The 26,416-nt window shown below is 41.6% G+C and overlaps 2 protein-coding genes across 2 annotated transcripts; one reads left to right on the plus strand and one right to left on the minus strand.

The window, feature by feature from the left end:
- Nucleotides 1-5,716: 5,716 nt before the first annotated feature.
- On the minus strand, nucleotides 5,717-25,100 carry dlx5a (distal-less homeobox 5a). Its single transcript, XM_044172801.1, has 4 exons — nucleotides 24,112-25,100; nucleotides 23,492-23,676; nucleotides 20,469-23,291; nucleotides 5,717-6,992 (listed from the first exon to the last, which is right to left on the minus strand). Exons 1-3 carry the CDS (start codon nucleotides 24,467-24,469, stop codon nucleotides 22,977-22,979), a joined length of 858 nt encoding a protein of 285 aa, XP_044028736.1. The 5' UTR covers nucleotides 24,470-25,100; the 3' UTR covers nucleotides 5,717-6,992; nucleotides 20,469-22,976.
- dlx6a (distal-less homeobox 6a) lies at nucleotides 15,875-18,919 on the plus strand. Its single transcript, XM_044172803.1, has 3 exons — nucleotides 15,875-17,019; nucleotides 17,700-17,893; nucleotides 18,147-18,919. Exons 1-3 carry the CDS (start codon nucleotides 16,713-16,715, stop codon nucleotides 18,384-18,386), a joined length of 741 nt encoding a protein of 246 aa, XP_044028738.1. The 5' UTR covers nucleotides 15,875-16,712; the 3' UTR covers nucleotides 18,387-18,919.
- Nucleotides 25,101-26,416: the final 1,316 nt, after the last annotated feature.

Raw genomic sequence — 26,416 nt, forward strand, 5'->3', positions numbered from 1 at the left:
TTTTGATACATAAGTAAGTGTTTGTATCATTCTGACACACCTGAGTGGCTTTTTAATGAGCAAGTGCCACAATATCTAGATATATCCAGACTCTCTTAAGCCTCCAAAAAATGGAGTATGCTGCTACTGGTATTTATATAAAACCACTTAAAGGTGGGGTATGTGATTCTGGAGAAATCCAGTACCATAACAAATACCATGAGATACCATATAGAGCTGAATCTCTGTGGGCAAGTAATTTAACGTTACCTGACACACAAATCATGGCTGGAATAGTGTTGTGTGGCTCGCTCCGAGCCACTTTGTTTGTTTCCCATTTACAGAGCCAGGGCTGTGTACAAACCCCAGAGGGTTTTTTCAGCGCAAACACTGAACAGACAGCTAGTATACCGTGAGGAGATCTTCACTGAATTTGACAAAAAGACGTGTATTGGATTAGAATCGCATACCCCACCTTTAAATACTCAACACATTAGGCTACATTACACATTAAGCACAATTCGTCACAGAGAGAGTGAAAGCAGAGCATTCACTAAAAACCGTAAACATGTTTTTTGGTTACATTACATTGAAGTTTACCACACCTTTTCCAAAGTTTTAAACAGGGATGGCAATGCACCATGGACAGGTTGTTCTGCTCATTTTCCCTGCAAGTTCCAATAGTTTGTTGTTAGGGATTTCAAGGCAAATATCAAACTTGCTCAGTGTTGTTAGGCTCATGCAGTGATTGTTAGTACAGTACTGTCGTAATAGACTTACAAATAGTATTTTCCACCTTGCGTGCATGCATAAATGTGATTATGGTGAGAGCAGCATGATCACCTACTAGAATTAAACACAACTCTATTACACTATTTAAAATTATTACTCTGTCTCGTAATTTTACGAGCCACCATTCAATGTTTTTCTCCAGTTTTCTCAATTCCACTTTAACTTCATACCTCCTTGGCTCTGGCAATTTAGCATAAATAATTTGGTGATTGCCACATGCTTCACTGCAGAAACATTAGAAAGATGGAAAGAAAGCTCTATGCTGGTCACTAACTGTAACAGAGAGTTGTTGAAATGGAGGACATCATTTCTGGTAGACGTGTTACATTTATAAATATGATTCATTGTGCCATTCTCAATGCTAAAACCTCAAAACCTTTTCCTTGATTTTACAGCAGAAACCATCTTTGTTTCTCTACTGGCATTATTTGGCCTTCATGGATTGGTTTTAGGGTACAAAATGAGGCCTATAAATACTGCCAGACCCTGCCAGAAATTGAGACTGGGGCTTCACCTAACCATAGCACTGTCCCAGACACTAATCACAGGTTGCTAAACCAAGTATTGATAGCTGGTTTATTTATGAATGTGCAAAATCAACAAGGGACTCAGTGAAATTAGTCAGTTACCATCTACTTCCTCTGACCCCTTTTTATTATCTGACACAGGGATTCATCTTGCCAGCTGTCAGTGATGCCCTATGATGGTGTATCAGGTGTACCTTATGACGCATCTCTCGTTACTTGATATCTAGAACTAAGACAGAGGTAAAAGGCTTCTCAATGAATTTGATAGCACAGCATTCGCCAAATTTACATTTTAAAGGAATAGTACAAGATTTTAATAAATACACTTAATGAAGAAGTTTAATAAATACACTTAATTTGGTTTCTTTCCAAGAGTGAGATGAAAAGTTTGATATAAATCTCATCTGTTTGTGTGAGGTATGAGGCTGGAGATCATGTTTATCTAGCTTAGCATAAAGACTGGAAGCAGGGGAAACAGCCTGACTCTGTCCAAACTGGGAACAAGTTTGGTCTCTGTTGGGGCTGTCAATTTTTCAAAAAATCAAGTACGAATTAATTTGAATTTCCATTTGAGAAGGAGGGGTGCTACTTGGCTGCAGTGAGTAAAAAGACATTAATAGTGGGTAATGAAGTGTTTGTAAAAATGCTGTTTAAATCTTAGCTTGTGGAAGCACGTTCTTAGCTTAGCCTCGCTAGCTCCCGCAGTTTGCTTACAACTCTAGTGCCCATGTTATTTCCCTGTCCCGCCTGCTTTTTGCCTCAGCATGCTAGTCAATTTGGCCACTGCACAGCTAATGAAGTTCCATTTATTAGCGGTGAGTAGCAAGCTAACGTCACTGTGAGGCAGCTGTTTTACAAACTGTGAACCGACAACTGTTCCACTTGTAGTGTCAAATTCAAACTGCTTCCATACATTACTTCTCAGATGGTTTGGTGACATGATTATGGACAGAGCCAAGCTAGCTGTCTCCAGTCTAACCTTGGCTGAACATGTTTTGACTCCAGCTCTGTAGAAGACATGAAGTTCATATCAGTCTTCTCAGGTCACTCTTAGAAAGATAGTTAAATTACTCATTTAAAATATTACTAACAAAGACTTAAACCTAACTTCTGTGTGGATAACTCTGAAACAACATGACAGGATCCTCCATCAACAGTAAGTTTGGTTTATGTGATTAATACTCCTGTGGTTTCTATCAAACAGTGGTTTACTTGAATATTTATGCAACTTCTCGGTGAATTGCACAGGCCTTGCAAAACTCCCTCCAGTCTTGATTAATTTGATTAATTGATAACACAGCCGAGTCAAAGCTTGCTGCAGAAGGTTTATTCAGCGCTAAGGTCTATATTATTGAAAAGCTGAGGCTGAAAAATGGCAAAGGGACATATTGGTTTGTTTTGGCTTGGGAGCCTTGTTCCATTCTACGAAATGGGATTGCAGACTACTGGTGTGGAGCCGCTCTCTTTTATTTGACTATGTGCCTCACTGTGAGAAAGGAAAAAATGGCTTTGTATAATCACCAACCAGCCATGTGGACCCAAATAAAGGAAAAAATGTTGGCAACTGTTTTGTGCAGAACATTAAAAAGAGAGCAAGCGCAAGAGAGAGAGAGAGAGAGAAAGAGAGGAGGGGGGATGGGGGAGCGTTTCTGACCGCAACTCATAAACCGCACTTTATTTAGACTGGCGTGCACCCATTATTTGTTCACAGGGGCTTTCAGTCAGTCTGAGGGAAATATGTTCCAGCATCTGGGAATGATGGAGGGAGAGAGAGAGAGAGAGAGAGGAGGTGGGATGAACTCTTGCCAGGTGTCGGCCGTTGCCATGGCGTTCCATCAGGCGACTCCATTGCGGCTCGGCGGGCTCATCAGAGACTGAATGCCAATGGGAGGGCGTTTGTGCCGTGGAGAAACTGAAAGTGGTTCTAAAGCACTGGGCTCAAACCAGCCTCCCCCACCCCCTTCTCCTCGTTGCCACCCACCCCAACTTACGGGACTGTAGGCCATAACATGTGACCTGTTTGTGTGATGCATGATTGACAGGGAGAGTCTATATAATGCACTCAAGGCTGGCTTCCTCGGTTAAGTGTGTCACTGCCAATTCAACGTTTTCTGTGATATATCGAAGAGAGATGGGTTTAAAATAGGGCTTGATAATTATTGTTAGGGCGGATGATTTGCTTGTGAGCAAACCTCAGGCCTCCCAAGTCCTACCAGGCTAGACTATTGGTTTCATTTTTGAGAGGATTCTTCCTAGCGCTCCAGCTGCAGCCATGGCAGGAATTGGGATGTCATGGTATGAATGGTTTACATTAGCATCCTCTCCACTACCCATGTCTCCATGTTCATGAATATTATGTGGCACTGTTGCAAATGTCACTATCATCATCATTGATACACAAAACAGCTCTATCTCTATTCACCTATATTCCTGCTCAGCAGCAACTGTACATATTCACAAACTGAATAGGCCTCGCTCGCTGCAACTCTTAGCAACTGTTGCTATGTGTAACATTGTTGAACTCCACCTCTCGCTCGCTCTTCAAACGCGAATGACTAATCCATCACGGAGCACACTGAAAGCTCTTGGTGAGGCCTCTGGAGCCGCTTGACGCCCCCCGTGACCCTCTCCTGGATGTTTCCTCATTACTTTATAATGTATTCACGCTTATGCTTCCATGGCGCTCGCCCTGGCCTCGTAATGGGAGGAAGCAGTGAGCTGTTCCAATGCATACGAGCCCGGCACAATTTGCACTTCATTTTATTAACAAAAAACAGCCAGCACAGCTTCTGGCGGTGCCTTGCCAAAGCTCACCAGGCTCCAATGTGTACTGCCGACAAATTTCCTGCAATGTGACGACAGGATAGAGTCTCTCAGCATCAGTGGGGTACCTCCGCTGGCCCCCGGGAGATGCTGTCATTATGCGTGTTTGCAATCATGGGAGCTGAATACCTTGGCTGGAAGTGAGGGAGAGGACTGACGGAGGCAGAGGGGGTGGGGGGTGGGGTGGGGAATGAATGTTTCGGCTCCTCGGCAGTGTTTTGAGCTTTCTGAAATGCATGTGCTATCATAGCAATGTTGTGTTTACCACAGCAGGAGGCAAACACAGAGTCGCAGAGGAGAGGCGCGGAAACGCCAGACACAGTAAAATGAGCAAAATACATACATTAGGACTCTCTGTATTCACTACACACAAGCCGAGCTAAGGGGGACAAACTCATTTCAATATAAATGGAAGACAAGCAGGGAGTGTGTGTCTTTATATCAGCTTTTGAACATCTCTCTCTTTCTCTTTTTTTTTGCTCGCCCCATGGAAATATCCAGCAGAAGCCCAGGGACGGGTTTTGCTGGGAAGTCAGGATGTCAATGTTAATTTTCTTCCCGTTGCTAAGGAGACTCTCTCTCACAGAGGCCCTGGTTCCCTCCCCCATGGTCACCGTGCTTTCAGTCAAAGAAGCCTTTCTGTTTCCAGTCTTCTCCGTTGTGCAATCAGACATTGAGGAACATCTCCGCATCAGGCTGCTCCGTGGGCCGGCAGATCCCCAACATCTGGGGGCTGTATTGATTTCCAGTGTGGGGGAAATGTCTCCCCAGTGAGCTATTCAGAGCAGCTACTGTAGCACACAGCCAATCTTCTGCTGTGATTGTCATGCCAGTGTTTTGATGGCAGGGTGTAGTAGCCGCTTGTCTTACACAGGAGTAACACAAGCAAACACTTTAATATATCAATACCATACCCCCCTTTGAGCTGGAGACTTAGCTGGTAGCCACATCAAGGGGAAATTGCTAATGTGAGGACAAGTTGCAAGGAAAGCATTTTAAGCACTAAACATGTTAGTCTGTCAACGCCAAGTCAGAAGTGAAAATCACTGTAACAAATAGCTGTTGTGTGGCTGCCTCAAAATGATCCCTCTCAGCCTCCATAGTCACCTTTCCGACTGACACCTGTGCTAGTTATCATGTAACACATCAGGAGCTCGAGGGGGTTTAGATGATATGCTGTATGGTGGGCATGAACTGCCAGGCAAAAACCCCTTTCACCTTACTGAGCTTGTCGTCTCCCTGCAATTGTGCAGAAACTACAGCTCAGGTCATTCAATTACCACATCTCTGGCTCTGCTATCATATTCTGAGCTGTCTTGTTGGTGAAGCATTTTCAAATTTTTGAGTCTAAATCAATCAATCACAAGAGGTGTTCTTAGTATTAGGGTGGAAATGGAAAAGCATTTTACTGCTTAAAGCCTTGATTTGTACCTGATGTAAACCTCTGGCAACATCATTTCATTGTTTTTCTTATCCTCCTGTAAATCTTTGTTCATGTGCTTCCTTTTTGAGAACAAAAACAAGTTCTGTTGTAGGCTGTCATGTGAAAAAAATCGACATACTGTATGTTTAAAGTAAACACCAAAGAGAGTCAGTACTGTGTGGTGAATTTTATTCAGTTTCAAACAGTGAGATACAGCATGAAGGTTTCATTTGCACCTGACAGATTGAATTACAATACAATTAGACAAGATTTGTCTGCAATCACAATAAAATTATTGTACGTTACACATTTATCAAATTTGTGTGAGTCAACTTAATATTAGAAATGCATCATAATTCTAAGCCTATATTTCCCACTCAGAACCAGGATGAGGACAGATTATTTTCTAGATTAATCATTTAGTCTATGAAATGGCAAAAAATTGACATCAGTCCAAATGTCCATCAGTTCCCCAGAGCCCATGGTTAAGTCTTGTTTTGTCCGACCAACAGTCTAAAAACCTCCAAAATATTCAAATTACAATGATATAAAACAGACAAAAGCAGCAACTGCTGACATTGGAAAAGCTGCAAGCCACTGAACATTTGGCATTTTGGCTGGACAAATCAGTAAAATAATGAATCTATTATTTAAAGAGTTGCCGATTAATTTCCTGTTGATGGACTAATCGTTTCGACTCTCCTATGAGTGTTTGAGAATGAGTCAATCAAATTGTTTTATTACACATGCAGAGCACATACAGAATGTCAGCTGTACACTTGCCTTTAACATGGAAATTGCCCAAGCCATAAGACAACATCTTAAACTGATTTCTTCTAAGTGCATATGCAGGCAACAGAGTTGCTGGCGGAGGGCTAAACAGGGAAAAGACAAAAATGACAGGGATTTCACTGTCGAATCCCTTTAGCAGGCCACTGACACATGAATGAGGGCAAAGAGAGAGAAAGGAGAGAAGAGAGAGAGCGAGGGAGGGAGGGAGAGAGAGAAAAAAAGAGTAGACAACCAATTTGGGAGTAATGCAACTAAAAACTGACAAGTGTAATTTCATCCATCTGGGCCGATGTGTAAAAAGCGCTGCTCCGAACATTCCCCATGATTCCCCCTGATTGATCTTCCCCTGGTCTGAAACACCTATTATTAGCCACGAGCCTAATAGCACCAGGATGGCTCAGCGCTCTCCCAGGGGCCAATTCTCCGGTCATCTGCCCCTCACTCACCACAGCTGTGGAAACCAACCAGGGAGAGGAGGGAGGAGAGACAGGGGGGAGGCGAGGAAGAGATGGAGCTGCCAAGAGGGGATGGAGGCGTACCTATGGGGGGTGGGGGTTTGAGGTTGAGGGGAGAGGAAGAGAGGGGTAGAGTGGGTATGAAGAGGAATATGGAGAGGAGAGAAGGGGACAGGATGGAGGAGAGATGGAGACCAGTGGCTGGACATGCATGGGGTGATGGAGAACATGAGAGGAAGGTGGGCGTGATGGAAAAGCCAGGGAGAGATATTGGAGAGGGGAACACAGGGAGACAAAAGAGAAAAGAAAATTATTCATCAGCATTTATCTTCCTAAAAATAAAAAAAATCTATTTCACATTTTGCTGATTGTTGAAATTAAAAACACCACGCTGTATATTCACTGGCTTAGTGCTCATTTGAATTATTCAGGTGGGGAAACAAAATCAGTGAAAAGGCTATCACCAGGACATGACGCCTGACTCATGTTCATCATTTAAGTTCCCCAGGTGAGGAAGCTGCACTCACATGTTAATGGCCAGGCCTACAATACACCAGAGAAAGCTTGACAGAAGGCACAATGAACTTGTTTAAACTGAATTAAAACTGCAGGCCATGCAGTAGTTTCAGGCATAATGATGCAAAGGTTATTTCTTGATTTATTTCATTTTTATGGTTTGATTTTAAACTCTCTGTAGACACCATATTGTGGCTATTTATGTTTTTAATTTTCTTTAATTAAGCTCATTTTAAATAATCTGAACTAACCTTAAACGGTAACACTTTACTTTAAGTCTCCCTATGTAGCATTTATAAGCAGCATTTAATAAAAGGTTGCATAGTATTACAAAGCATTTATTAAATGTTTACATAATGCTAATAAATGCTAAATAGAGGGACTTAAAGCAAAGTGTCACCAATTAAATCATGAAATTGACAGGTTTCATAGAAATGAAACAAAGAGATTGACAACCTGAAATTGCTCTGTTTGATTCACTCAGAAATATTCAAGGTTGAACAAACTTAGAATGAATGTGGCAAATCCATTTTCAAACAATAATATTGAAAGGCAATGTTCAAGGTCCCAAACCCAGATTTGCCATTATGATGTCCAAGGTTAGATGCCAACAATAAGAAAGTTTGCACCATGAAACTGAACGAGAAATGTTGATTGCCGTCTGGCTCTTTTGGGTGATTTTGCGATGGATTAAGGTCAGAAGTCATCTGTTAATCGCCCCTTCAGTCTCTTTGATTGAGTGAGCCCTCAGGTGAGGCGTAATGCATTTTCAAGGGCAATGATGACAATAATTGGCTACCTTCACTTCACCAAAATGGACAAAGTCCTAAAAATCTCTCCACTCCAATCTGACAGTTCAAAGCAAATGAAAATAAAGGCCCTGAGGGCTTTCCAGGCAACAAATTAATAACTGTGATATTGTGCAGCTGGCTATGGACATGATCTCCTGGCCAAATCATTAAGCTGATCTGTGATTTGTGGTGTGTTCACTCAGAGGACCCTGGACTGTCCTGCTTACAAGTGTTTCACAGCAGTTTATACGATTCTGTTAGAAAGCTCATATTTTAATTTTCAAGGCCCACGTGATGTTTATCCTGCTTGATTCAAAAACTGTAACCTCTTTTTCATTTCAAGAATGAGACATTTGTCATAATGCTGCATAAGGTCACTAAATCTGAAAGGCCATTGAATTGATGAGATTTTGTCTGATATTTTTCTGTTGTTTGCATTGTTTATTTTCTCCAAAAATACTAAAGACTGATCATTTTATTAGCAGTTTTTAGCTGTGCCTATGTTGACTTTAAAACGAAATAATGTTAATGCCTTGCATTATATGTGTAGCACAGTGTAGCCAATGTAGTTTCCTATGGGTGGTTTTAGTGTAGCTTATATAATCCTGTGACATTATTTAAGGGATTTTAAATGTGTCTCTGTAGTGCTCAGCAATGAGTGCTGTCTGACATTATGCTTGTTTTTTTTTTTTTAAATCTCCCACAATAATATTTCTGTAATATTCAGTTTTTCTAATATTTTTTATTTTTCCTATTCTATATTTTGGTGTTTTTACGGGGTTGTTTTAAAGATTAGCTGCAATATAATAACAAATACAAGATTTAAACACTTTAAAACGAACTGGAGATGTGATGAATGTAATGAGGCTGATGATTATAATTATACTAATAATACTAGTAATAATACTAGTAATAATAATAATGATGATGATGATGATGATGATGCAGGTGAGAGCTGTGAGAAAAAGATTGGTGATTTAATTGTTTTTAGTGCAAAATATGTGTTAACTATAAAAGCACAAAAGCTTTCAGCTTTATTATTATTTTGTAGGTTATAATTAAATTGTGGAACAAAGAAAACTTTTTTACTACGTGATCTGATGTGTCCTTAAAGAAAACAGAAAATTGATTAGGTCTTTGCACTTGTACTACGGTAACTAAACATTTGTCAGCCTGAAAAGGAATGTTTCTTTTCTCTTTTCTTCAATGCAAAATCACCAGAAATTAATGTGGAGACTCACAATTTGAACTTTTGATTGGAAAATGAAAATGTAGGGTTTGCACAAATACCAGTTGCTCCAACTTTCTGCGTGCAAGACGATGACTTAAGAGGGAAGAGCACAAGGACAAACCAAAACCCAGCCTGATCTGAAATGCAGTTTCAGGTAGGAGTGTCTTAAGGTGCAGCAGACAAAGGTCCACAGCTATCATCTCACCTGACAAACTCCTACAACCCCACAGCTCGTGAGAACCCGAGCAGCATCTGAGACGCGCTCGCCCACCACACCATATTTCACCAGGTGTGACTCCTTTTCTCTTCACTTTTTTTCCACTTCAGTTCACACCGTGCTCTTAAATTTCAAGCTCCTTTATTTTGCAGTCAGTGTTGGCTATTGTGTGCAGCACTTCCTCTAGTGATGCATTCATTCCTATATGAGAGAGGACTTTCCTGTTGGAGCACACACTATTTTGTTATGAGTTTGTACTGTTGTGTGCATGGAGGATATGTAAGTGAAGGTGTTTTCTTGTGAGAGATGCCTCTACCATATATTCCCACCAACAGGAGTTTTTCAGTATTTTCACAGTTTTTTCTGTATCAAGTTTAATCCTGCATAAGATCAATAGCAGTCTATATTTTCTCCAGTGCCATTTTAAAGCGCCTCATGGAGAGTTTAGTACTTTTTCTAGGTGTTTATTTCTCTTTTATGAGTTTCATCTGGTTGCATTTGCAGATGAGCCTCAGTCTCAGGTCTAAGTGAGATTTTAATTGGTCAATAGTGGCTTTATTTATCCAGCATATGCTCCAAAATTGTAAGTCTCACTGTCATCATTTTCCTTTAAAGACATGTTTAGTCCCATAAAACTGTTCACATTAGTCCATGTAGGCCTACAAAGCATATAACTACATTTATAATAAAAAGGTGAGCTATTTGTCTTTAATATTACAGGATACATGTGTGGTGTGCAACAAAGAATTGTGTAAACCTACTGAGTTTAATGTATTTCTCAATTATTCAGTAAAAACATACTTTTATCCCTCGCATTTGTAATCGAGATTAGTATAGGTTGCTTCGACAGATGCCAAACCGCATTAAGAATCCAGCCATTTTAATTACCATTAATTCCCAAACGAAAAATAATGTTCCTGTAATAATGTTACCACTGTAACAGCCTGTTATTCTGCTCCTACAAGGACTGACACAGTTGTGGTGGGACATTTAGTATTCTTTATTATATCCCATATAATCCAGTGCTTCGGGAGTCATTTATCCATCTATCAGGCTCCATGCAGCGCGTGGCGCGCACTGGAGGCGCGCTCAGAGCCTGTGGAGGTTTTAAACCACCTGCCTGCTCGGACACAAACAGTAACCCCCTCCTGTAGGATGATGGCCTCGCCACAGGATCCGTCTGTGTCACTGATAAATAATCCTCAGATTACAGTTAACTATATTATCTTGACGAAAAAACCATACTAGGCCTAAAACTATCCATCCTGCTTGTTTTTTAAACCTTCTACAATAATGTTTCTGTTTTATTCAGTTTAAAAAAAATGTTATTATTCAAGTTTGACATTTTAGTGTTTTGACGGGATTGTTTTAAAGACTGTCTGCAGCATAACACCAAAATACAAGATTTAAACGAACTGGTGATGTGACTAATGTAATGATGATGATTATGGCGATAAAAGCAGCAACAGCAGCATGGAATAATAGCCCACTAATAATAATATTAATATTGCTAATAATGTTTAGACGCAAAATGCTTGAGAATAGCAAATATTAAAAGCAAAGGCGGTGCAATAATTGACGACTAGTATATTTCACATACGTATATTTTTTTATCTACTATGTGTGATCAGCCTTTTACAACACAGGTTTTTCTAAATTCTGATAAAACCAGATTTCGTCCTTCAGTATTCAGTTTGTTTCCTCCCACTGTGACAGGTTACTGTTCCTTTGCTTAATGGTTAAATATTCCAGGAGTTTGCTTAATGCTCCTCGTTGTCAAATATTCTTTCTTAATTTCTCCCTCTTTTTTCTCTCTCTCTGTCACGACAGATGAAAAGGCGCTCTAATTATTCCAGGAGGTTGGGAAATAAATGATTGTCTTTGAAGTAGGCCCGGGCCTTGGACTACATTAGAAGCCAAGCATGTGATTTGCAACTGTTGAAGTAAAACCCTCACTCTGCTGCAGAAAAAAAAAGGGAAATGAGCAGGGTGAATTCTCGGCAAAAGAAAATGGTATCTTTGTTTGCTTCCCTTTGTTTACCAGGAGGATTCTTTCTCGTTTTTCCTCTTTTTTTTTCATTTTTACTAATTCATTTCAATGGCTTTCAAACTGGAAAATGGAAATGTTGCTCCTGCCCTCTATTTCGGCGGCAGCGTCCTGGCAACAGAGCAATTTTCTATCATCAGGGATAAACGGCATCGAACAGTACATTCTGATAAAAAAAGAGCCCATGATTGCTGGCCTTCCTGTCTGTCATCTATCGACCAAATCCTCTCCTTCAAGACCGACCACTGTGCTGTCAGACCTAATAATGTCGCGTATTAAGTCGAGAGAAGAAAAAAAGGGGGGACCAATGCACCCCCCGGATCTCACCAGTCCTATTTGTCATCAACATAAAATTCAGATCAACTTTTTGGATATAGCTCCTTTGTTTTTGACTTGGTGTACAGGATCATACAGTTAGGCGTGTTCACCAGGTCATGTAAAGCCATTTCCTGAACTAATAAACATTTTTTATATTAGTATGGATATTCTGGACTTAAACCTGCCAATAGGAGACAACACGTGTATGTTAAACCCTTATATCTTCCTCCTCAGCTATTTTTCCATTTGTTGTCTTAATAATATTGATAATATGGCCAGACATGTAAGGGCACTGTGGCCATTTCCATACCCTTCTGCGGATGAGGATTTGAACGCATATTACACTTCCCCAAATGACTGAATTTCAGGTTTATTGGCCTTCGTTTCTTTTCACCATTTCGGAAACAAACGACAAAATATAAAAACCATCTGCCTGGTGGTGCAGGAAACCGAGCGACGCAATCACTCAGGTGAACCTAAACATACAGTGAGAGAAGGCGACAAGAGAAACAAGCAGTCTTAATTAGGACTCGGGCCCTGAGTAGGACCAGTGCAGCTTCAGCCGTGCCAAATTAAATCCATTAGTCTATGAGAGGCTGTGAAGAGTGATGCAGGCCTTTGCTTATTTGTGGTCATTTAGCTCCACTACCATCACGCTACACTGGGTCCATCTGAAGGTCCTCGCCTGCACCTGGGGCCATGCATATGCCAATTTTGCTATTTACTCGAGGGATAATGCAATCCTAATTTATGATGCAAAACTTATTGTAAACAGTCATCTGCCTGGGAGCGCATGGTTTTCCTTATGACAAAACCGCACTAATTTTTCTTGGTGTACTTGTGCGCTTTTACAAAACACATCAAAGCTTTACATAAGTGGGTTTGCATTAGTACGCTGTGCGCAATTTGCGTGCGTAAAAGCGGTGCGCAACCATTTGGGCACGGATGAATTCTACTTGAGCTTTAAAGGCTGATCGATGATCATTTTGGGCTGATGTGGCTGTGTTTGTGTGTGAGAGAGAAAAAGTGGGGTGAATCTAGTTGGAATGAACCATGTTAAACTGACAGCTGTGTGTAGTATGCATCTGCGCGTCCCCTCGCCACTTCCCGCCCTTCACACGGCAGCGATGGAAAGCCGTCGACGCCTGGCTGTCTGTGCAGCGCCAGTGGCTATGCGTTGTGGAGAAGGGAGACATGTTGTTTAAGTGCCTCTCGGTCTCTCTCTCTTTCTTTCTCTCTCTCTCTCTCTGCAGTGACAAGCCTCTGCGTCCCCAACCGCCCGGGTCCCCGAGTAGCCAAGGAGGTGGCTTTCCATGCGATCCAGTCAATAGCTGTTAGAGGAACCGACCGCAAACGCCCAGCCACTCGCTAAAATTATGACCTGTGTCCTGCTGGAACTCCGTGTATCAGATATGATTAACACGTGTGGCCAGATAGACAAGAAAAGACGCGCGGAGTTTAAAAAAAAAAGCCAGTGACACACGTTCAGAGAGAGGAGGAGAGAGAAGAGAAGGAACTAGTGGCAGTTTCTGCATAAATCAACCGTGTTATATGTGCTAAAGGACCTTGCCTAAGAGCTTACTGATATTACCAATTTAGGTTAAGGTGCCTATCCCGCCTTGATAATATTCAAACTGACAGCGACTGTGTTAACCATAAAATAACGCCAGGTTACACCTACAAACACAATGTAAAATATTCTCAGCTTTCATGTATCCCGGCGCAGACAGTAGATGTCAGGGAAATCCCAGGCCTGGAGTGATTTTAGAGAGTCATTCATCAGCGTTTATAAGACAGCTGGAAATAAAGACCACTTCTGTTAAACCACCACGGCCATTGATTGTGCTGAAGGTCAATCATCTACTTAGGGACAAAGTGATTTCTAGATTTGCAGCTGAACGCTGTTCATTTTGTGATTGACATTTTGACGAAGTGAAATATAAAATAATTTCTCTCCAGAACAAGGCTATGAACTCCTAATAGGGCAGAGTACAACAGGAGGCATGATACGGCAGGTGAAGCGTGCGTGAGGGGCATCAAGTCTCATGTTGTAAATGTTACAAACATTTGGCACAAACGTAGATTGATTTTAAACGAAATTAAACGATCGTTTATTAATTCTGTCCACTGATAACATCCTATATAGGCCGACGGCTTCTTCACGTGCCTTGCCAATTAGACACGGCTGTCAGCATGCATGCATGCAATAGGCTACATCTTAAACATTTCAAAAGCACCAAGGTCGAGTATGTCATGTTCTCTCTATTCAAACAAATCCGTCCTTTCACCACTTCACTTAATCTCAGTGTGGCTAGAAAAGCCTCCCAACACGCCTGCGGGACACCAAGACTTTGACATTAGTTATCCGGCAACTTAATAATCCTGCGGTGGGCGCACAGATGATGCTGCAAAACCTGAAGAATGAAGATGTCTCATTCAATCGAGCCCGGAGATTTTAGCCCGCAGGAAAGCAACTAATATCGCTGCAAAGCATGTAGGTCTGTCTTTGTAGTAGCACTCAAAGGCGATTAGAAAAGGTACAGGATCTGGTTTCTCCGCTGCGTGTTCAAGTGGAACACGGGCAGGGGAATTGGCCACTATGTTAGATCACTGAGGGGTGACCAAGGTGTGCTGACTTCTGTAAGGTCTGCACGGCCACACTACTGTGTACCTAAAATGCTGAATTATCAGAGGCAATAAAATCTTTCATCAATGTCAGTGGACACAAAAACAAAAAGCATTCAAAGGAAGCTCTTACCTGCAGCCCTCCTGACGACAAAGACTGATTTTTTACCATAATTTAAATTCATCTAAGAGAGTCTGGATGGATAAAACCAGTCCGTCTGGATGTGTTTCGGCTCACATCTCTGCCTCTGTGCTCCTCTCTTGGTCCGCTGCTGTAAAATGATTATCCGGCTGGGTTGTGCACTTTTAAATCCCACAAAGTAAATAACAACCGTAGCTGACGATAATAGCAAGGTACCAAGTTCTTGTTACAGAAAAGGAGAAAATTGAAACTAAACGCTGCATTTAGACAACCATTTTTGATAAGAGGATAATTGAGGCGACACTGGCGTATAATTAGGGGATAATTTATGCTATATCCACTTTTATTCCACCCTCCCAAAATAAATCCAGTCCATAATCATTACAGGCGAATTGTTCTTAATTTTATAGCTGCAATTTGAGTAAAGTGTGGCCGCTAATCAAATAGGTTTTCGTAGTAACTTGATTGCAACCATAATTATTTTTCATCGCTTTTTTTTGGGAGGGGGGTGGAAATTGCTGAATGTTACATTGCGGCAAAAAATGTGGTGAAAGTGGTGCAAAACATGATTTGAATACCTATTGCATTAATATGAGCGGAAATAGCATTTTATTCTTATTTGCGAATCGAACATCGCAGCCCTCAGAGGCAAACTGTATAATTTACATATATTGAGGACCCTATCAGGCCTCATACTACAACAGGGATAAAAGACACTGTCAGTTTATCTCGGTATCCACCCTTCTATCTGCAAAATAACCTATTGTACCTCAGGCATATTGTTATTTGATGTGTCACATGTGCTGTATTTTGAATTGTCTGAAGATCCTTAATCATATGGTCAGTAGCCCCAGGAGAAACGAACAGTTATAATATATGTTACTTTCACAGCAAAGGGGGGCTTAAAGAGGCACTGCTCATTAGGCGACATCAAATACTACACTGCAAAAAATAAGTAATTTGACAATCAGTTATTCTTTGTAAAAGATAATAAATAAATGCAAAAATTCTCATTTGTAAATTAAAAAATCCGTGGAGTTGTAGGCCTATTTTCACTTATTTCCAATGCTATTCCACCTGTTTCAGGAGTTTCCTTGACATAAAACAGATCACTTCTCTAGTATAAATAATAATCTTCAAATCAATAATCTATATATAAAAAAACCTATTTAAATGTATGTTTAATATAACTGGGATTATTCCACATTCATTTGCAAATGTTTACAAATTTGATTAAAAAAATGTAATGCTTCTAAAAGATGATAGATGACTTGTAAAGACGGATATTTTCCCTGTGTGTGGTCATCTTGTAAACAATTTATTGGTATTTGGTTTGAAAATCAATTTCGACTTTAACATTATTTAAAAAAAAGGATGTTTGTGTGATGCTTTCCTATAAGTAATTAATTCCTGAGGGGAGGAGGAGTTAGACGTTGAGAAAAAGAGAAGCACATATAGACTGCTGGCTCGTCGGGCTAAAACAAAGTGCGCACCATATATTGCGCGTCGTGTTTAATTTGGGGGTTTGGGTAAAAAACAAAATCGACTCGGCAATTCCAAAAGAGCTGGTTTTACGTGTGATGCTTGTCTGTAAGAATTATGCGTCTTTCCCACCATATATTATTTCCCCCATAGTTGTGGTGGGAGCTGGTAAGGTGGGTTAACTCCAGCTCAAGTCTCCGTGAAGCACAGAGCACTGATGACGTTGGGTTGGATGACCAATCGGGAGGCGCTGCCCTTTGGAGACAAACCATTTTACTTGTAGTGTCTGCATCAAGTCTGGAAGCAAGGGCTCAATTTTAACAGAATCCACCTAAAAATCTCTCCCTTAACTTATGCCTACCTTCAGCCACTTTGGGTGAGAATATCACAGGACAAGGGGGGAAATAAAGACGCCTCTGGAAAATTCGGGTGTTAATAGGACAATATCTGTTCGCGGTGGAGAGGGGAGAGAGACAACAGCACAGCGAGAGAGAGAAAACCGATTTGGTCTTGAGAGAGAGGGGGGTGAGTGCTCTCAAGGCAGAAAATTCGATGATGACCATGACTACGATGGCTGACGGTCTGGAGGCTCAGGACTCGTCCAAGTCTGCTTTCATGGAGTTTGGGCAGCAGTCGCACTCACAGCAGAGCTCCCCGTCGATGGCCAGCGGGCACTACCCGCTGCACTGTCTCCACTCCGGCTCACACGCTCACCACCAGCACGACAACACCCCGTACACCGGGACCAACACCTACAACAGGTCGTTACCCTACCCCTACGTGAGCCATCCGCACCACAGCCCGTACCTGCCATCCTATCACAACAACACGGGAGGACAGACAAGGTTAGACGGCACAGGTAAGAGACCCCGTTTTCACCAGCCAAGTGGAAAAATGCACCGCGTCATGTCCATCCCCGGCGGCTGACAGTAGCACTAGCGCATACCTTCTTTTAGTATGGGTGGCCCACAGTGGGGATCAAACCTTTTCTCCCTGTCAGTGTTGGTGTAGTGCCCAAGTCATCGCACGGCCACTCCAAATTCGGACAAATGATCTTTTCAAGCGTAGGTGGGCGATTACATCGAAGAAAACCGTGCGTAAATGCCACCGGATAATTCGAGATCCAGCCTATAGCCTTCTCAGCCTGTTTAGATGTCCCGTTTAGCACTCCCCTCACTTCCCACAAAACCTGTTTTAATGCCCGGGGTGTGATCATCACGGCCGTGCAATCCTCACCAACTACTCGTGAAAATTAAGCAGCCCGCACGCCTTGAATGTTGTAATTAGCATTTAATTGACATGTCATTACCAGCAATATCCTAAATATGACAGCGTACGAGGATTGTGGCTGCCACGGCGCTTAAAGGCAATGCGAGATGTCAACGTTTATCAGCCTGAATTTTCATTTTTAGACAGTTTCATTCGGCGCCTCTGAATTCATCTCCACCTTCCCGGGATATTTCAGCCGTTTGACATGTTGACATGAAGACACCAAGGCTGTAGGTTTTTGAATAATAACATTGGTTGTTTTTGTTGCAGAGCAGCAGAAAACGACAGTGATTGAAAATGGGGAGATTCGTTTTAATGGGAAAGGCAAGAAGATTCGCAAACCTCGGACAATTTATTCCAGTTTGCAGCTTCAAGCGCTGAACCACCGTTTCCAGCAAACACAGTACCTCGCTTTACCGGAGCGCGCCGAGCTGGCTGCCTCTCTAGGACTGACACAAACCCAGGTATGAGGAGGAATTTACACTCTGGATTTTTACATCAACACCTGCAAATCATCATATATATATATATAATTATAATAAAGATTGGGATATTACTATTATTTGGTTTTGTGTTTTTGTTTTGGGAATTATCTTCCCTATCTATTTATTGTTTAATACTTACAATTTTGCAGAAACTAACCCACCTTTTCACAACAGGCTCTTTATCCACATGTATTTCCCTAATTGCACGCGCCCTTCTCGTCCTCTCCTGCAGGTAAAGATTTGGTTCCAGAATAAGAGGTCAAAGTTCAAGAAGCTGCTGAAGCAAGGCGGCAACCCGCACGAGAGCGACCCCATACCGGGCTCCATGTCCCTCTCCCCGCGCTCTCCGACCATCCCTCCAATATGGGACGTCTCGGCCTCTTCCAAAGGAGTAAACATGCCGGCCAACAGCTACATGCCCGGCTACTCTCACTGGTATTCCTCCCCACATCAAGATTCAATGCAGAGATAGACTGATGAGGCAAGAAGGTCAGCGAGCTGTCTGGAGGCCTCCGGATCTCCGCCATGCAGTTTCCAACGTAGCCTACAATTTGTGTCAGCAGAAGAGACTGGATGCTGGAGAGGAGAACCCCCCCCCCACCCCTCTGCTGCTCCTCTGCTGAAGGATAAAACGCAGCCCAGCCTCGGTGTGATGATACAGACAAGGGAACTAACCTTTTTTTTTTTTTTTTTTTTAGCGTACACGGCTGTTCAGTGGGCTCGCATATTTGTTATGCTTTCATTCATGTCAACATCTGAACGTCAAAATACCAAATATTATCAGTGACATTCAAGCCACTTTGGGGCAAAGACTGCTTACACTCTCCATGCGCTGTGGCGCCCAGAACCTTCAGCCATGGTGGACTCCTGACTGCTTTTTTTTTGGTTGTTTCTCCAACATGCAAAACCAAGCAAATTGTCTGTCTGTAAATATAATCTGCGAGTTTAGTTGTACATACACTTTTTATGTTTTGTCAGATTGAGTAAACCGTGACTCAAAACAGATGCCTGCTGTTGCATGATTTTAAAAAAAAAAGCATTTTAAACTAGGCCTTTTTATGCTTCATATTGGGCCAACATCACATTATAACAGGCCTATTTCCCGTCACCCTGGTGTGCACAAGCTTATAACAGACAACATGAACATAAGTTAATGACACAGTGCTCAGTGAAAAGCCCATTTCATCAGAGTAAACATTTTAAATAAATCCAAAGCGCTCAGAGGCTGATGAAGAAAGCTGCAGTGTATAGATTTATCAAATGCACTCAACACCGGAGGAAATTAACTTACCCTGCCCCGCTGCTGTCTACATTCACCTCGAAAGACATTTGCTCCAGGTCCAGCTTATCTTGTCATTTCACCCTCAATTATTCTAAGTATTGACAAAATGTTTTCTCCCTTCTCTCCGTCCTAATGCAGGCCGTTAAATGCCAAGCTCCACGGGATCGATGTTGAACAAAGCAGCCAGCTGCAGTGGCGTTCAATATGAAGGAGATATTTGGGACAATTTGTGGGTTTTTATCCAAGTGAGGCTTTTTTCCCCATTCTCATAAATGCAGGCATAATTAGGGTAATTTTTGATGTAGCCCGCTGATTACAGCGTTTTTACCGTCAAAGATAATTACCTGTAATTTTCTACCACTTTTAATACTAAAAGGCATCTTTATTTGGATTTGAGGTAGCACAGATGGAACAAAAGGGAAAATTATTCGGTTATTCATATACAAATTGCTGAGAAGAGTGAGCGCTCGGGATATTATCTGAAATTACAACGCTGAAAAGCTTCATGCAGCTGTCAAGTCGCGGATGTCCCACTGGCGCACATTCAGCCTACCTGGGCCCCCAGACTGGGGCCTATCTGCTCCTGGGCCATGTGCACCCTGATCTGCAGGCTCCAGGGAGCCCGAAGCAGCAGTCGAGTAAACATCAACAAAGCTCACAAATACGCAGTTGTGTTATTCAGCTCCGAGAACTGACACGTTTCATCATGTTTTGCAAGTGTAAAAAAAAGGCTTTGATGAGCTAAATCAGATGAGTTTGAGACTGAAGATAGATAGATAGATAGATAGATAGATAGATAGATAGATAGATAGATAGATAGATAGATAGATAGATAGATAGATAGATAGATAGATAGATAGATAGATAGATAGATAGATAGATAGATAGATGTAAAGTGCAGGGGGTGGGGAGTGCAGGGAGGGATGTGTCACGTCTTGCTCTAGGAGCTCTATCAGCATGAGCCAGCAGGCTTCTCATATATAAAGCTCCTACAGCACCTGACAAGATTTCACACAACATTACCACATGAACATGTGTACCTCAACAGCGCCGGAACAACCCCCATAAAGACATCCACTAACCAAATATGCTCTCCCATAAATAAAAAAAGACATGCGATTTTAGGAAAATACAACATTTCCCCCCCGCCCCCCATCTATCTGTCATAGTCCCGACTACACGATTCAGCTCAGAGCTTACTGAAGAGTAACGTTCAGTCAAGAGTGTCACAGGAACAGTCACAGGACAAGAAAATATAAGACTCATCCTTACCTTTCTCCGCTTCTCTAACATAGACTAAGCAAACAGCGCCGCACGGTTTTACTGCTGGTGGTTGAATAAGCAAATCCAGGTGGGAAAGTGTTTGCACACCCCGGTAAGCTCTTATATATTGCCTGCAAAATTAGCTGTTATTACTGTCACTGTTTAGTGATGGCGAGCTTGAAAAAAAAAGCCCTCTGCAATCAAGAACCAAGCGCATCTTTGCAAATTATAGGTAATTGTCAATGTCCAGATTATGATAATGGAGGCCCTAATCCTGGAGAATAATTATTGTGGAGTGTTACAGTTGAAGCTGTCCAGTAAAGCTAACTGTCATTATTTAGACTCGATTTGCAAAACGGGGGAAACTAGCTGAGTGGAAAATGTTCGGTTGGAAATAAACGGGGGCTCTCGATATAATGGCACTACTAGTGTGTGTGTGTTAGAGTGTGTGTGAGTGTGTGTGTGTGTGTGTGTGTGAGAGAGAGAGAGAGAAAGGAGACATACAGTAGTGGTGTGTGTGTTATGAGAGGGATGTAAAAGGCCTGTGTGTGCATCTGTGCACGAGGTTGTGCGCGCGCCTGAGTGTTCTTGAGCGCGCGCACGTGCGATGTGAAAAATCCAAATTTCTCGAGTGACCTGCTCGCATTGTAATTACGGGACTGCCGTTTAGCCTACAGCAGAAATTAGGCTGAAAACAACAACAAGCACTGTGGCGTTTTCAGATGAAGACGAGCATTTTCTGCAGCATTTTGCTCCAGTGTGCGTGTGTGTGTGTGTGTGAGTAAAGGGTATACAGTAGGCTGCAATCAGGAAGAGGAAGAGGATTCTGTGTCAGGTGGAAATGGTAACATGCATGGGTCAGTGTGTGGGTCAGATGCAGTATTGTTTAGTGTGTGTGTGTGTGTGTGTGAGGGAGAGACAGAGAGAGAGGGGCGAGGGAGGATTTTGTGCAACATGTTCGTCTGTAAAAACTCCCTCATATGATCTTCGTGCATATGGCCGGGAAAATTCAATTAGATCAATTTTCAAATCCCCAATGTTTCTCACAGTGGCGCGGTTTGTTTAGCGGTTTCGCAGCGGCAGCGCTGGTATTACTGCCTGCTAATAACATGGTGAAATTGTGGAGGATTTTTCTTTTCTTTTTTCCCCCCCTTTTTTTATTTTACCCGGAAGGTGGGCTGCGGCCGGGAGTGGCAGAGCTCTGGAGCCGGTCTACCCCCACAGGAATGCGGATTGTCTCAGATCTCCGTGCCGCCCCCCTCGCCTCCTCTCTGCCATTCAAAGCGGCTAATTGTAGGGGACGCAAAGCGAGAGCGACTGCAGACTGTCTGCTGCAAGAAGCAGGCATTTTCTTTACAGACGAGCTGGAACCGACTGAAAGGCTCAATCATGTTCCCCACTAAAATACATTATGATTGATAAAAAGGTGATCATTCTGGTGCTGATCAGAGGCAGTAGTGAATATAATAATAATAATAATAATAATAATAAAATGATCCAACGATTTCAGAATGTTAAATATGAGGGGAAAATATGTAGCAAAAATACTGTGGGATTATTGTAGCAATTTGGGTTAATTTGAAATTATGGATTATTATAACAATATCAGGATACAAAGCCTATATCACCATAAATCAGATTGTATAAAAATACTATGAAGGAAAGGAGCCACTTCTGACTTCCACAGACACAATATTAGTCTCTATAAAATATTCTAATGTTATTCTGCAGAAATCACAACTAATATAGAAAAAAAAAAAACAATCTGTTCAAGACACACAGGTATTCAGTTAAGGTATAAGTGTAATTATTATGGTAGGTTAAGGTTTACCGTGGCACATAGTAGCCATGTTTTCTCAGAAATGTATTTACAATAACACATTCTTGCTTAATGTCTGTTTAATAAAGTCACAAATTTGCACTTCCCTTCTTTTCCTTCCATATTATGGCACATGTAGACTAAACTGAGCCTGATCATAAAGTGACATAAAGGCACATTTCTCACAAAAAGGCAGATATTTTTCATCCCCATCTCCAACACAAGTATTGAGTTTATTTGCGTAATATCGTTAATAAAAATAAAAAATAAAAATCACGGAATAAATCTAGATTGTGGGTGTTTTGGCAAATGAAAACTACTGAGATTAGATATAGGCTACGACATTTTACACATTCATCTCAATATGGAGCAGCTGTGATTTACAACCTGGTGTGGAAATGTCACCTGAGGCTAACAAACATTATTTATGTCTGTGAGTCTTTGTCGTGATTTTCAGTGTAAATAACTGAGGGGTAAAATAACAAGAGACTGCAGTGAGGCCGGCGGTTTCAAAGTTCCATTGTCCATTTAAACGTTTAATAGTCTTCCAAAATGCAATAAATTACATGCACACATTTACACATTTTACACGTTTCTTCTATGACTGTCATCAAATACATTGCATATTCCTCTGAAATTTGAACACGAGTCCCATAGAAGGAGGAAAAAAAAAGATTTGAAATGAACAACAGAGTTTTTCAATATAACGTCCCCGCTCCAAGAGCCAACGAGTGCTGTATCGAGTTAGGGGTCTGCAGGTGGGAAGCCATGGAGCTGCCGGATGAGGTGTACCATGACCCCGAGTTTTCCAAAAAGTTAGAAGCCGTCGTGTTGATGTTTTGTGGCTGTAGGCTGTGCGGCCTGGAGGGGCCCTGCGTGTCCCAAACGGCCGGGGACTGTGGAGAGTTGCACGCCATGGGGTCGCTGGAGCTGGGGCTGTGCTCCGGTGGAAGCTCGCCGTTTTTCATGATCTTCTTCAATTTTGATCTCCTGTTCTGGAACCAAATTTTGACCTGGAAAAAAAGAGCGAAAAACAGGACCGTCAATATCTCATATGTAACCTCAGAAACAATTGATTTAGAGGAGGCACGGTGCGTAAAGGCGCACAGAAACAAAGCTCACCAAAATCGCCATTATTTTTTCAATGAAGATGCATTAAAAACATTTAAAACAACAAAAATGGGTGAATAATAAATTGTATCTGAAGACCCACCTGTGTTTGCGTGAGTCCCAGCGAGGCAGCCAGCTCGGCTCTCTCCGGCAGCGCCAGGTACTGTGTGTTCTGAAACCGCCTCTGCAGGGCGGCCAGCTGGAAGCTGGAGTAGATTGTCCGGGGCTTCCTCACTTTCTTCGGTTTGCCGTTCACCATCCTCACCTCAGGCTCGCTTATCTCCTTTTCTGTGAAAATAATCATAACAAGAATAAGAATGTGTGCTTTTTAATATATCTATATATATATATCTATATATATATAGATATATATATTTTCTTTTTGTGGGTTGTCACCTGTATCCCTTAAATGACAAGAAAATCCAATTTCATAAACCGAGTTAATTCCAGACTGGCAAAAAGGACAGCACGTGTACTCTCATAATACTTAAAAATCACATTGAATCACGCGGTTTCAAATAAACAGAAATGAGCATGTATTCATTATTTATTCACTTAGCTTTAGATTGCACATTTCTGGATATTTATGTAAGAGGAGCAGCCAGAAAAAAAACAAGCAAAGAAATTATAAAATATAATGAAATTTCGACTCTTCGGTTATTTAAAATGTATAGGTAGGTAATAATCTGCTCTGACTATAATGGAAAAATCTGCGGCCCGTACCTTGTGGACTCGGCTGGGCTTGCACTCTGCTGTAAGTCCCAGCATACTGGTGGTAGGCGGGGGTCGTGTACGAGCTGTAATCAGTGTAGGATTTTGTCGAGTAATTTCCAGCGGATCCATTTACACCCGGGTACTGGTACTGGTAGGCATTGAGCGGCTTCCCGTACGAGGTGGGGCTGGGCGAGCAGTAGCCGTGAGTGACTCCAGCGGCGGGACTGTAATAGCCAGAATCCGTGGTGGTGGACTCGGGTAAAGTAGGAGATTCCTGAGACGGATGGTGCATGGTGGAGAGTTGAAAGGAGCTCTGGAAGTCTGCAGGTTTCACACTCGGGATCCTCCGGTCGAATACTCCAGTCATACTTCGATAGGGAACGCGTGGGTTTGTTTTATTTAATTAGCAAAAAAACGAGGCAGTCTGACTCCAAAGTGGTGTGAAAACTACACTGGCATTGTTGAAAGGCTCTCGGGCCGTCGGGCTCTGGTGAAGACTGCAGCCAGCCCCGCAGCAAAGACTTGGTTAAATCCTAAATCGCGCTCTTACGCACTGCAGGGAGGATCTGGTTCCATTGGCCAAGGCGCACACAGACACAGCTACACCCAATTCACTCAGCCAGCTTTCTTATAGGGGGGAAACCACCCGGGCTATGTGGCTGCTGCATTGTTGTGTTTTTATACTATCAATCAATGGGAGCAATTAAAGTGTTGGCCGTGTGGCCAATCGATGTTTTCAGAAGAATGAATTAGAGGGACAAAACCTCATTACCAAAAAGGCCTCCTGCTGTAAGACTGACCGATTAGGATCATCGTTATTATTCTTTATTTATGCATTTTATTAAAACAGACTCGACGTGACGTTATTCTATTAACTTTTTAGGGCCAAATTACCCCAAAAATGACAGCATGAAATCAAATGTTTCAATCATGTCACATTATACAGAATATATACAGAATAACCAATAAGATCGTTGATCTTATTGGTTATTCTTTTCTATTTTAACGTAAGCTAAACCTGATTAAATATTCTATATAGCCCATTCCTAAAAATAAAGTCTTACATCTAGTGCTAAATGTCCAATATATATAATAAACAATCAGCAGATCCATTATATTGTTACCCTCCCCCATAAGCATTTTTTTCAATCCATGCCAGCTGCTTTTTGATTGGCATGTAGGCTCTAATAATGATAAAATTGGCCAGCTTTCCCAAAGGGGATCATTAAAGATTCATCTTATCTTATCTTATCTTAAAGCCTGCTGCCGAACATGCAAAATCAACCTCCAGCCCCTCAGTCTACACATTGAGTGGTGAACAGCGCCGACCAGTGGGCAAACTGAGGATCTGCACTCTAAGCTCAGCCTATAGTGACAAACCCACAAAGAAACATTTTGATAAAGAAAAAGTGGATGATGAATTCGATCTCACCTTAAAACGGGTATTAGGCCACTAAATAACACAACAAATAATAACAAACCAAATTGTCCAAAAGGCTTTAGGGCAACAGGTGCGAGGATACAAATCTACCAATACTGAAAACGTATCTGTTTACATTTGCAATAAGCCCGACGCTTTCATTGTCCAGTATATACGCTTCTACTACTGACAGATAGATACTTTATACTTGGACAGTAACTTCGATAAACAAACCTTGACAGAAACACTTATAGCCCATACAAATAAAGGCTCTTTTATTACTTCATTATTTCTTCACAATTCAACATTGCTTTTTTCACATTGTGTGAAAACGTATTTTATACAATTCACCTCCTACATGTGTAACGTTACTTCACTTTAAGCAGCTTTTATTCCAAGCAGGACCAAATTGCCTGTAGAATTAAATAAATATAGCTGGTCTAAATGTTTGTTTTTCTACGCTGCCTTGCTGAAACTTATGTACACATTGTTATGTTTTTCTCATATCAGTGACTTAAGTAGTAGATAGGCCTAGGTGTGGGAGATAATGACGATGATGATTCTTCTTCTTCTTCTTCTTCTTCTTCTTCTTCTTCTTCTTCGATTTTACTGGCGGGCTACAAACCAACGTTAAAGGTGCATGCCGCCACCTACTGTATCGGAGTGTGTAACATCATGACTTTAACCAAAAACTAACAAAATGGGGGAAAATAAAATAATAACTTGTTAAAGCATTTATATTCTAGATATTATACCCGTTTCTTTTTAAAAAATTGAATAAAGTCTTAACCTAGAAAAGATAACATCTTCTTTCCTCCTTTACCTTCTGAGATTTTTGGATTTTATAGTATTCTCTACCCTTACTGTCATTATTCCATGTTTCCTGCCATGATG

The sequence above is a fragment of the Siniperca chuatsi genome, linkage group LG17 (assembly GCF_020085105.1).
Source record: "Siniperca chuatsi isolate FFG_IHB_CAS linkage group LG17, ASM2008510v1, whole genome shotgun sequence".
NCBI classification, from domain to species: Eukaryota; Metazoa; Chordata; class Actinopteri; order Centrarchiformes; family Sinipercidae; genus Siniperca; species Siniperca chuatsi.

Coding starts and splice junctions, on each gene's coding strand:
- dlx5a (XM_044172801.1), bottom strand. CDS start 24,469: ATGACTGGAGTATTCGACCGGAGGATCCCGAGTGTGAAACCTGCAGAC. Junction 23,677..24,111: donor AGCCCAGCCGAGTCCACAAG/GTACGGGCCGCA, acceptor TTATTTTCACAG/AAAAGGAGATAAGCGAGCCT. Junction 23,292..23,491: donor TGGGACTCACGCAAACACAG/GTGGGTCTTCAG, acceptor CTTTTTTTCCAG/GTCAAAATTTGGTTCCAGAA.
- dlx6a (XM_044172803.1), top strand. CDS start 16,713: ATGATGACCATGACTACGATGGCTGACGGTCTGGAGGCTCAGGACTCG. Junction 17,020..17,699: donor GACAAGGTTAGACGGCACAG/GTAAGAGACCCC, acceptor TTTTTGTTGCAG/AGCAGCAGAAAACGACAGTG. Junction 17,894..18,146: donor TAGGACTGACACAAACCCAG/GTATGAGGAGGA, acceptor CCTCTCCTGCAG/GTAAAGATTTGGTTCCAGAA.